At 48.7% G+C, this 11,810-nt stretch overlaps 1 protein-coding gene and 1 non-coding gene across 2 annotated transcripts; one reads left to right on the top strand and one right to left on the bottom strand.

Moving 5' to 3' along the window:
• Nucleotides 1–6,922: 6,922 nt before the first annotated feature.
• On the bottom strand, nucleotides 6,923–9,697 carry Actrt3 (actin related protein T3). Its single transcript, XM_042678853.1, has 3 exons — nucleotides 9,620–9,697; nucleotides 8,806–9,499; nucleotides 6,923–7,976 (listed from the first exon to the last, which is right to left on the bottom strand). Exons 2-3 carry the CDS (start codon nucleotides 9,000–9,002, stop codon nucleotides 7,058–7,060), a joined length of 1,116 nt encoding a protein of 371 aa, XP_042534787.1. The 5' UTR covers nucleotides 9,003–9,499; nucleotides 9,620–9,697; the 3' UTR covers nucleotides 6,923–7,057.
• Nucleotides 9,698–10,335: 638 nt separating this feature from the next.
• Trnav-aac lies at nucleotides 10,336–10,408 on the top strand. Its single transcript has one exon. It is a non-coding gene; the product is annotated as a tRNA-Val (tRNA).
• The last annotated feature ends 1,402 nt before the right edge of the window (nucleotides 10,409–11,810 follow it).

Genomic DNA, 11,810 nt, shown 5'->3' with positions numbered 1-11,810 from the left:
CCCCCACACCACTGTAGTTTGTAAATGTGGAGCTTTGTGGCCACTAGATGGAGCAGTAACCAAAGGTAAATGTCTGTAGCAGTCTTTAGAAGGAATCTTAAGAGTGAATAGGTTTAAATAAATTACTTCCTCAAGAATAGAGAATGACAAAAATAACTGCTAGGACTTTATACTCTTTACATTCCTCCAGTTCTTTTCAACAAACCCACAATGACTAGAAAGTACTCTTCCTTAAAGAAATGGAAAAAACCAGAAACCTGTATTTCAGGGTGTTTTGTGTGCTGGCTTTCAATTCTGGGGCTTCACATCAGGGCCTGAGCAGTCCCTTAGCTTTTTCCCTCCAGGCTGATGCTCTCTCGCCTGAGCCACAGTCCCACTTCTGGTCTTTTTGGCGGTTCATTGAAGTTTCATGAACTTTGCTGTCTAGACTGACTTCAAATCGTGGCTATATCTCAGACTCCTGAGTAGCTAGGATTATAGACGTCAATGAGCCACCAGTGCCCAGCTTTCTTTCCCACCTTAGTGATCATAATTATGTAAGCAACCTACTTTTGGTAATCAGCCGAGATGCTGTAGACATACAACTCATTATTGTCTACAGAGTAGTTCAGTCACCGGGTCGGGACACCCTCAGAAAGTGAAGGCCCTTAAAACGACTTTTGGGGGTACGTAGCCGGTAGATTCTTTTAATCCAGTGGGCTCATTTCCTTTCCTGAAAGAAACAGACTCTTAGGGGTGGGGTTACCACACCATCAGTTATGAGGATGGGCCAGAAAAGAGGGCATGTATTTCCCTCTGGCCAGATTCTTCCATTTAATATCTCACACCTGAAGGCCGAAGATGAAAAAGGACCTCAATGGAATTCAACTTTCACCGGGAAAACTACAACTACTGCCAATATATTCTTCTATTCCGGATCAAAGGGGTCGGTGGGAGCGAGGCGAACGCCAGGTGCCAGTGATGTCGGCCTCCGGGATGGGACCGGGCGTCAGCCAGCCGGGGAGGCGGAGGCCTCCCGGTGATCCCGCTCGCTCACCGGAGGGGAGGACGGAGAAGGGCGGGGGGGGGGGGGGGGAGGGAGAGGACGAGGGAGGTCGGCCAGGCCTACGCGAAAAACCGCTGAGTCACACCACGAGGCTCCGAGTTCGCGCCCCGGAACCGACACGCACGGCAACGGCGGCAGAGCCCAGACCCCGAGTCCAAGCCCCACGACCCACAAACAAGGGCAGGGGGGGTGGAGGGGAGGGCGGCGGGGAGGCGCCGACGCGGGCGGGAAAGGTCTCCCCGAGGGCGGCGGGGTTTGTGGGAGCCGACCCGGGTGCTCATCCCACAGCTCCGGGAAGCGCACCGAGCGAAGGGAACGGCTCCGTTACTGTCCCTGCGGACGCGAGGCCGACCGCGGCCCGGCCCGCGCGGACCCCCGCGGCTGACAGAGACGAACTCTTCGCGGCGGCAATGGGCACCTCCGAAGAGGCCCCGGGCCGACCGCGGCCTAGGGCGAGGCGCGGGGACCGGGCCGGCGGCCGGGGCCGCAGGACCCCGGGAGGGGTGGACCGGCCGGAAGCTGGCATTTTTTTTTTTATTTGGCTACGGACTGGACGGCTGTAGGCCAAGGCTTTTCCGCCCGCTGAAAGCCAGCCAGAAAAACAGCGCGCGGGGACACAAAAGCTCGGCGCCTACAACCTACGGATTTAGGGTTAGAAAAGCATGACCGGACCCCTCCCGGGCCCTCCCTCCGACCCGCCGCGTCGCGCCGCGTCCGGGCATTATAAAAGGCGGGCGCCGCGCGTGCGGATTGGCCGAGGCGCAGCCACGGCTCTCGCGAGAGTCGGTTCCGCGTCCCTTTCTCCCCCACGCTCCGGAAGATCCGCTTCCGGCTGCGTGACGGAGCACCGCCCCTCCGCCCTCGCGAGCTGTTTCGAGGTTTTTCTAAGTTACCTTTAAGAAGAAGCTGATGTGAGCGCCATTTTTCTTTTCCCCTCGTGCGGGCCCTAGAGTTTGAATTCGTGGTCTGAGCGCTTTCTCTCAAGGATGGCACTCTGCCAACTCCAGCCACAGTTCCACTTCCGCCTTTTGGGTGGTCAATTGCAACTGTTTCGCAGGCAGATCCGGGCTGGCTTCGAACCGCGATCCTTAGGGCTCAGCCTCCTGTGTAACTAGAATTAAAGGCGGGAGCCATCGGCACCCGGCTTCCCACCCCTCACCCCCCTTTCTAAGCTATTTTGTTCTGGTTACTGGACATGAGGCTGCTGGAAGGCGAAGATGGTGACCCAGACTTATTTATTTATCCCATTTGCACACCCTGCCCGGCTTCCAGCCCCAGGCTGGAAGTCAGAGCCGATGACGGCCTGCTTTCCTTCTGCCCTCCACAGACCAGAGGTAGTGTAGGGCACCACCACCATATTATTATTATTATTTTTTAATGGCATCTAGTTCACATGTCAGCCTGAGCGGGCAAGTCTGTGAGACTCCTCTGTTAATCAGAAAAAGCTGAAAGTGAAGATGCGGCTCAAGTGCCACCCACATCCTTGAGCAAAAAAGCCAAGCGAGGGTTTGAAGGCCCTGAGTTAAAGTCCCAGTACAGGTGTACACCACCACCACACACACACACACAATGACATTCACAGACAAGACTTAGGATCAAGGATACAGAACAGTGATTCACAATTCTGGTTATCATTTTATGTGGAAAACTACATATACAGATTGCCAGGCAGCACTTGGCTCTTGGCCAGTGGTTTGCACCCACAATGTTCCCTGGCCCTCTCAGTAGAAATTTTTTTTTTTTCATTTCCTTAAAGAAAGAATAAGTTTTGTAACTTTTTTTTCTGTCACTTGTAAGGCTTGAACTCAGGCCCGGGGCCATGTCCCAGGGCAGTTTTTGCTGAAGGATAGCACTTTGAGCCACAGCTCTACTTCCTGTTTTTTGGAGATAAGAATCTCACAGACTTTCCTGCCTGAGCTACCTGCAAACCATGATCCTCAGATCTCAGCCTCCTGAGTAGCTAGGATTACAGGCATGAAACGCCAGCGCCCAGAGTTTTTAATATTATATATATTATATAGAAATATTTTTATTTTTGTCAGTCATGGCTTGAACTCTGGGCCTGAACGCTGTCCCTGAGCCCTTTAGCTCAAGGCTAATGTTCTTGAGCTACTGTGCCACTTCTGGTTTTCTGAGTGGTTTATTGGAGATAAAGAGTCTCATGGACTTTCCTGACCAGGCTAGCTTTGAACTGCAATCCTCATATCTCAGCCTCCCGAGTAGCTAGGATTACAGGCAGAAATAAATCTTATATAAAATGTAAACTATAAATTTTATGAAATAGTCAGGCACCGGTAACTCACACCTGTAATCATACCTACTCAGGAGGCTGTGGCTCAAGTGGTAAGAGTGCTAGCCTTGAGCAAAAGCAGCTCAGGGACAGTGCCCAGGCCCAGAGTTGGCCACAGTGCCACCTCCAGCCTTTTCTGTTTATTTGGTTCTGAGGAAGTGAACCCAGGGCTTCATTTATGCTAGGCAAGTACTGCACCACTACGCCACATTCTCAGCCCCAGTGAGACGCTTATCTCCAATATACTCCTCAGATAAAGCTAGACATGGTGCTGTGGTTCAAGTGGTAGCGCACTAAGCCTTGAGCCAAAGGAAGCTCAGACAGAACCCAGGCCCAGAGTTCAAGTCCCAGGACTAGCAACAACAACAAAAGAACTAAATCTCCCTTTCATTTGGAGAGAAAGGCTACTTTTTTTTTTTCTTGGTGTGGTAGGAGTTTGAACTCACAGCCTTGTAGGCAAGGTACTATATGAAGGGCTTTTCAATTATTGACCTTACTTTAATCCACAGCTTGATAAAAAGATGATTAATTCACCATTAATGGGCACATATGCCGTTTTGCATGGAACTATCAGCTGATTTTGAAAAGTTTTACTCCTGTTTAATTGGGTTAACTGCAGAATTTTTGCTATTCTCAAACTCAGTATCTGACACTCACTCATTGGTTGTGGCTCTACCAACTGAGCCACACCTCCAACCCCTCACATTTCTTACTTTCCATGAAAAGGATCATCTATGGTCCTTGGGAGAGGGATAAAGATGAAGAGACCAGTATTAAGAATTATGTACACAATGGGGCTGGGAAGGTGGCTCAGTGGTAGAGCACTTGCCTTGCATGCCTGAGGCCCTGGGTTCGATTCCCAGCACCACATAAGCAAAAAGACAAAAGCCGGAAGTGGCACTGTGGCTCAAGTGGTAGAGCGCTAGCCTTGAGCTGAAGAGCTGAGGGACAGCGCCCAGGCCCAGAGTTCAGGCCCCACGACCAGACCCAAAAAAAAAAAAAAAGAATTAAGTACATTAATAGCCAAGAAAGCTGTTTTTTGAATCCCTTTAAACTTAAATCTTTTTATCTCTTTAAATCTCAGAGTAATTTTTTTTTTGGCAGGGGAGGTCCAGTCATGGGGCCTGAACTCTGGGCCTGGGCGCTGTCTAGTGCTCTACCACTTGAGCCTCAGCGCCACTTCTGGCTTTTTTCTTTTTGCTTATGTGGTGCTGAGGAATCGAACCCAGGGCCTCAGGCATGCAAAGCAAGTGCTCTACCACTGAGCCACCTTCCCAGCCCCTCAATGTAATTTTTTAATTGGGAATAAATTAAATCTTTTTACCTCCTTAAATTTCAATGCAATCTTTTAAGTGGGAATTAAACTTGTCTTGCCTATGTCTCTGGGATGGTGAAGGTTAATTTAGATAGTATACAGTTAGCTCTCTCAACCCCCAACCTCCTTCTTAAGCTCCACTTCCAGCTTTTTGGTTAATTGGAGATACAAATCTCACAAACTTTCTTGCCAGGGATGACTTCACACTGCAATCCTCAAATCTGTGCTTCCTGAATAGCATGAATAGGATTATAAGCATGAGTCACTGGTGCTCAGCTGTCTTTTGCTTTTAAATATTTGGTAGTTCCCCTTTGACTGTAAAGCATGTAACACTTAAAACATTTTGGACTTTAGCCTTAACTTACCTTCTTAGTTTGGGCTTACTCTGCGTTCTCTCTCTCTCTCTCTCTCTCCCTCTCTCTCTCTCTCCCTCTCTCTCTCTCTCTCTCACACACACACACACACACTCCTCCCCCCTCCCAATCTGTCCATATGTATATGTATGTGTATATATGAATTACTGGAGATTGAACTACTCAATGCCTTAGGTTTTCCATGTAGGAAAACTCTGCCACTTGAGTCATGCCCAAACCCTGAATGCTTTATTTTATTAAGAAGCAGTCTATTAAACATGCCTTGAAGGGCTCAGCTGCCTTACCTAGCAAGATTAAGTCCAAAGTTCAAACCCTACTATTACTACTACTACGAATTAAAAGACAAAAAAGAAAAAAATCTCTAGCTAGGCACTAGCTTCTCACACCTGTAATCTTAGCTACTAAGCAGGCTGAGATCTGAGGATTGCGGTTTAAAACCAGACCTGGAAGGAAAGACCCTGTGGCTCATCTCCAATTAACCAACAAAAAGCCAGACATGGAGCTGTGCTAGTCTTGAGCAAAAAAGCTCAGGGACTGTTACCAGGCCCTGAGTTCAAGACTGAATCTGTCCGCGCGCACACACACACACACACACACACACACACACACACACATCCTTTGAATATGTTTTGTTCATTCTTATCTCCAAGCCCTTGCTCATTCCATTGTGCTTACCTGGATATTCTTCCCTCTATTTGCCCCACCTATCCTAGAGATACCTCATCCTTTAGGATACATCTCTGATGAAATCTTTCCTTACCACAGCAACCTTCTTAGAAACCTCCTCAGCCTTCAAGGTCTAACCCCTGCTTTCACTGTATTTACTGTTGTTATAATTTGTGGAGGGGAAGGGAAAAAACAAATCGTTTAAATAGGGATACAGGTGGACTCATTGCAACAATGAGACATACAAGTCGTTATGTCAAAAACGAACTTTACAACTTTGGTGGTAAGGGCGGGGGAGGATGGGATGGGAAGGGGAAACAAAGGAGGAGGCTACAATGCTTGATAAGAAATGTACTCATTATCTTGCCCATGTAATTGTAACCCCTCTGTACAGTATTTTCACAATAAAAAAAAAGAAAAAAGAAAAAAAGAAACCTCCTCAGCCTTAAATCTTTTCACTCATTTAGCACAGAGTCTATTGTGTCACAAATTGCTCTCCAAGTAAGCTCTCCAAGTTCAAGAGTAGGGTTTTCTATAGCATTTAAGTTGTTTCTGTTGAGTTTTTTTTTTTTTTTTTTGGCCAATCCTGGAGCTTGAACTCAGAGCCTGGGCACTGTCCCGGAGCTTCTTTTTGCTCAAGGCTAGCACTGTACCATGTGAGCCACAGCACCACTTCCAGCCTTTTCTGTTTATGTGGTACTGAGGAATTGAACTCAAGGTTTCATGCATGCTAGGCAAGCACTCTACTACTAAGCTACATTCACAGCCCTTAACTTGGTTTTAAATCAACAAATATTCACTGTTGGGCCAGTATTCATATCACCATTATTATTTCTCCCATTATAAAATGTAACAGAGCAGTGTCAGTGGCTTATACCTATAATCCTAGCTATTCAGGAGGCTGAGATCTGAGAATTGTGATTCAAAGCAACCCCAGCAGGAAAGTTCATGAAACTCATCTCTAATTAATCACCAAAAGCTGGAAAGGATGGTGTGGCCCATGTAGTAGAGCTCTAGCCTCAAGCACAAAAAAACTCAGGGACATGGGCTTGGCAATGTGGCTTAGCAGTAGAGTGCTTGCCTAGCATGCTTGAAGCTCTGGGTTCGATTCTTCAGTACTACATAAACAGAAAAAGCTGGAAGTGGTGCTGTGGCTCAAGTGGTAACGAGTGCTAGCCTTGAGCAAAAGAAGCTCAAGAACAGTCGGTGCCTAGGACTGACAGGAACAAAAAGATAAAAATATAAATAATAAAAAACACAGATATGACTAATAACAAGTCATTTCCATTCATACAGGAAACCTATACTATCCAAAGTTTTGCCACAAATACTCAAAACATTTTTCTTTGAACCATTTCATCTGTATTTCAGAAGCATCTTTGGTGTACTATATTGGGTCCAACTTCATTGAATTCTTCAGTGGTGATCCACATGTCCTGGAAGGCGGACAGGGATGCAAGAATGGAACCTCCCATCCACACTGAGAGTTGTCTTTCTGGGGGAGCAGTAACCTGCACAGAAGTATTAGCAGGTGCCATCTTTGCTATATCCTTAACCAGCCGCTTTTCTAAACCAGGGAAGGAGGTTGATCCTCCTGCAAGGATAATATTGGAGAAGAAGGAATTCCTCAGATCCGCATCACATTTCATTATGCTGCTGAAGCACATCTTGTCGATGCCAGGAACATCAAGGTTCATGAGACATGGAGAGAAGAGAACTTCAGGACATCGAAACAGCTCGTCTTTGAGCTTGAGGACCTTCCCATCCGGTAGTGTGTACTCTTTCTCCAAAACACTCGACTGCTTGGCCACTTCCTCCTCGTAGTTCAAAGCCACGTAACAACGAGTCTCCTTGATGCTGGTGACAATCTTTCTGTCTGCAGCATTCAGCAGCATGATACCGTGGTTCTTCAATAACATCATGAGATAGTTGGTGAAATCAGCACCTGCTAGATTTAGCTGCTGTACACCATGAGGCAGACAGTAACCTTCAAAGATGGGCACAGACTGGGTAACTCCAGCCCCCGAATTCAGCACCAAGCCACTAGTGAAGCCAGAAGCAAAGAGCGCTAGCACGGCTTGGATGGATATATAGAAGGCAGGAACACCCAGATTCTCAAAAAACACTTCACAGATCTGCTGCCTACTGGCTAGAGGGTTCAGGGCAGGCTCGGTAATCAAGACTGGGCCATCACAGGGGTTTAACTTGAGGTTGTAATCAAAGATGTGCTTCCACATGACCTCCATGTCTCCCCAAGAAGTAATGAGTCCACGCTCCACTGGATAGCTGGATGGAGAGCAATAGAGGCAGTAAGTGTTCCAGTTTCTACTATCTTCAAATCTTGGAGGAACTGCTGTTCCTAACAGTCCCTTCATGGGCAGTTAACTCACCAAACGCGAGCACAGCTACGTTTCTCTGAAATCAATTATTCCTCTCCACCTTTTCCCCCTTTGGAAGCTTGCGACTTTACAACATTTGGGAAATCCCACGTTATTATACTATCTTATTTTTTGTTCAGAGGTAATGGGAGCTTACACTGGGGGCTGAGCACTGTCCATCTTTTCGCTCAGGGTTGGTGTTCTACCATTTGAGCCACAGCAAATGCTGGCTTTTTATTGGATAGTTGGAGATCAGGGTCCATGGACTTTCATGATAGGGCTGGCTTTGAACCCAGATCCTAGATCTCAGCCTCCTTGAATAGCTATGATTACAGGCGTGAGCCACCAGCGCTCCGTTATTTATGGTTGTAATGTCAACTAACTGAAAACTCAAAATGAAAAAGCACCTAAACTGTAACATTCTTAAATGAACTTGTACACGATGACTTTCTAAGCATTTGTACGAAGTTCAGCCTTTCCACGTTGGGTACCCAAGGCGATCAGTGGCCTGGGGTGCAGTTTTCAACAAGGGGAACCGGCTGAGACTTCCGGGTCCCAAGACCTGATCCTGTCTGTCACCCCGCTCACCCCGCTCCCGGGCTCTGGGTCCCCCGTCCCTCCCCCGTCCCCGGCTCCGGGGCCCCGCGGTCCCGTCCTCCGCCACGACCCGGTCCCGCCCCCGTCCCCGCGCTCCCGATCCCGCCATCCGTTCCCGCCCCGCCGCTCGGGCGAGGCACCTGATGGACAGCGCGCCCCGCCGGTCCTGCGCCTGGTCGCCCACGCACAGATCCTGCGCGCCCTCCGCCCCCTTCGGGCCCTTGGCGCGGCCGACTATGTTCGGGTAGAGGAACTGCGGCTCCCGGCTCCCCGCCAGGCCCGCCTTGATCGTCCCCGAGCCGTTGTCGATCACCACCGGGAGCTGGTAGCCGCTCATGCCGCTGCCCCCGCCGCGCACAGCCGCCCGGCCGCCCCTCTTCTGGGCTGTGCCGGGCCCGGGACCTGGAACGCCGCGTCACAAAGGAGCCTACGGGGCGGGAGCCGGGCTGGAGGGGACCCCGGGGAGATGGGGGATGAGGATGGGGGGGTCCCCAGACAGTGACTATAGTCTTCTCCTGCGATCACAGGGCGCGGGGGGCTGCGCCATCCGCGCCCCCCGACCCCAATACCCGGAAAAGCTGACTCCCCTCCACGCGCGTCTGCCCCTTCCCAACGCCGCCGCCGGAGTGGAGCGAACCGGGGTACGTTTCCGGGCCCGCGGGGAAACCCGGGGAGCGCGCCCGAGAGGAAAACCAGCCGTGCCGTCTGAAGTGCTCCGCTTCTAACCCGAGAATGGAAGCAGTGCCAGGTGCAGACGAGTTCAGAGACGTCCAAGATCGTGCCTGTGTGCTGAGCGATGCCTTGGATTTCCTCTGGCGAGATGTATTCTGTATTCTAGATAACATACACAGCGAGAACGTGCAAATATAAATATTCAGTTACATAAATATTCAGTTAAAATGTCAGCCTCGGGATTGTATTTTTCCTGATCCGCAGGAGCTGATCTTCACCTACCAACTTTTTTTTTAATCGTAAGAATGTGTCTTCCTCTTTTTAGGAAAAGTAATACTCATACGAAGTTTAGATCCAGAAAACAAAAACGCTCCCCGTGGTGAAAAAGAGCATCTTCGGAATCTGAGGTTGCTTGCCGAGGGGGCGTGCGCGCGTCCCTCCCCCAGAGGCTGCGCCCTGGGCTTTGCTTCTATGTGTGTGTGTGTGTGTGTGTGTGTGTGTGTGTGTGTGTGTGTGTATGCATGCATGCATGTGTGCATGCATGCATGTGTGTATGCATGCTTGTGTGTATGTGTTTTTTCCCGGCTAATAAGAGGGGGTTGGGTACTGGGCGCCAGTCGCCAGCGCTAGAACCTGGGCCTCCGCCCTCCCTTGCAGAAGAAACCGGGTAACTCGCCCCGGGCTTTTGCGCGGGACCCGGGGGAAGGAAGTGTAGTCAAGCGCTTCTCTGGGGGCCGGGGGGGGGGGGGGGGGGGGGGAGGGGAGCACCTCCAAAGGAGCAAGACCAGGGATTACCTGGTTTCTACAGACGCGGCGACTGCGCCTTTCAGAAAGCCGTACGCAAATTCAAGCTTTTGAGGTCGTTTTAACACACCGTTTAAACCGTGGTCTTTTGGGTTCCACATCACCACCATCCCATAGAAAGAAATTTGCCTTTCGGCAAAGTGCACAGTATGACAGAGATATCAACGAGTTCCAGGACACCCACAGACAGCTCCGTTTCCGTAGTGTAGTGGTTATCACGTTCGCCTAACACGCGAAAGGTCCCCGGTTCGAAACCGGGCGGAAACAGCTGGTGTCCTCTTCTTTTCTCGCTTGATTTTATTATTGGGTACTTGGCTTATTTTCAAATGACGTGATCTTGACAATTTGTGAAATGTGAACGTTTAGGCTGCATGTTAGATTTTGTGTTTACCAGACGTGCAGTCTGAAGGACTTCGCCCATCAGAAACACCCCAGATTTAAAAAAAAAAAAACTGAATTAGATTTGCAACTAGGGTAATATTGCGAAACGTGTAGTCTAGAAGAGGTCAAACAGCATTACATTTGTCTGCTTTGCCACCTCCTAAGTATTCTGTCACGTAGTTTTCCCCTCGAGATGAACTTTTCCCTTGAACCTCGGGCACACAGTTGTATTCTTACTGTATATGTTAAATTCACAAATATTTCTGAATATATCATCAAAAAAAGCAAGGCGATTTTATACTGAAGAAATTGAGAACCGGCCTCACAATTTTCCTTGTGAACACAACGGGTGTGGTTTCACTTACAAATATGACTCAAACAGAAATGGGTATATCGACAGCAAAAAGATTCTGGTAGGGAAAATCTTAGAACAAAGGACTAATTCAGGTTGAGAATATTCATTAAAACGAAGGCATGAATAAATTCCTTATGGCAAAAACACATTTTTTCTTTATTAGTCATTAGTTATTCAGCAGGAGGTTTCATTGTGACACTTCCATACAAGCAATGTACCCTGCAGAAACTCTTCCAACCCTCCCTTAACCATTTCCTTGCCCTTCTTGAAACAATTTCAACAAGTTTCAGCGTTTTATTGTCACATATGCAAAGAAAGTATTTTAACCAGATTCACCCTCAACTTTGGGCCCTTCAACTCCCCAGTAGAGGCTGTTTTATTTTGCCAGTTTTTGCATATATGAATTATACAAAGAAGCTTCACCGTGGCAAATCACGGCGCGCATATGATCAGATTATCTACTGTGGTCTTTCCCTGTCCCCAGTACCCTTCTATGAGCTTTCTTATGCTCTTTTTATACAGACACCAAGTATTTTTTTTTTAAATAGTATTTGTCCTCTGCCATTCACTTTCACTTACACACTTGCTACTGAGATCTGAAGATCTCAGTCTCCCGAGTAGTTAGGACTGCAGGCGCGAACCACCGGCGCCCGGCACAGCGAAACTTTTAAGAAGTGGTGGTTTTCTGAGATTTAGAATATCCACCGCCACTCAAGGAGAAAGCTGCCTGAACCTATCAACAAGATATTGTTCCCAACCACTTCTGTGCACACTAACCTTCCCTCTACAAAACCCTCCAGTGGATGCAGATAATCGAATTAAGTGATCTGATCCAGGGGCGAGGAAACCTTTTCCGGTGTGGGAGCCCACCTTCCTCTCGCGCTGCGCATGTGCAGTCTGCCCCACTGCTATGCTTCGCTTTCGTGCGTCTGA

Source organism: Dipodomys spectabilis, unplaced genomic scaffold (assembly GCF_019054845.1).
Source record: "Dipodomys spectabilis isolate Male_0828 unplaced genomic scaffold, ASM1905484v1 ptg000050l, whole genome shotgun sequence".
Classification (NCBI taxonomy): Eukaryota; Metazoa; Chordata; class Mammalia; order Rodentia; family Heteromyidae; genus Dipodomys; species Dipodomys spectabilis.
This window is presented reverse-complemented; position numbering and strand designations above follow the sequence as displayed.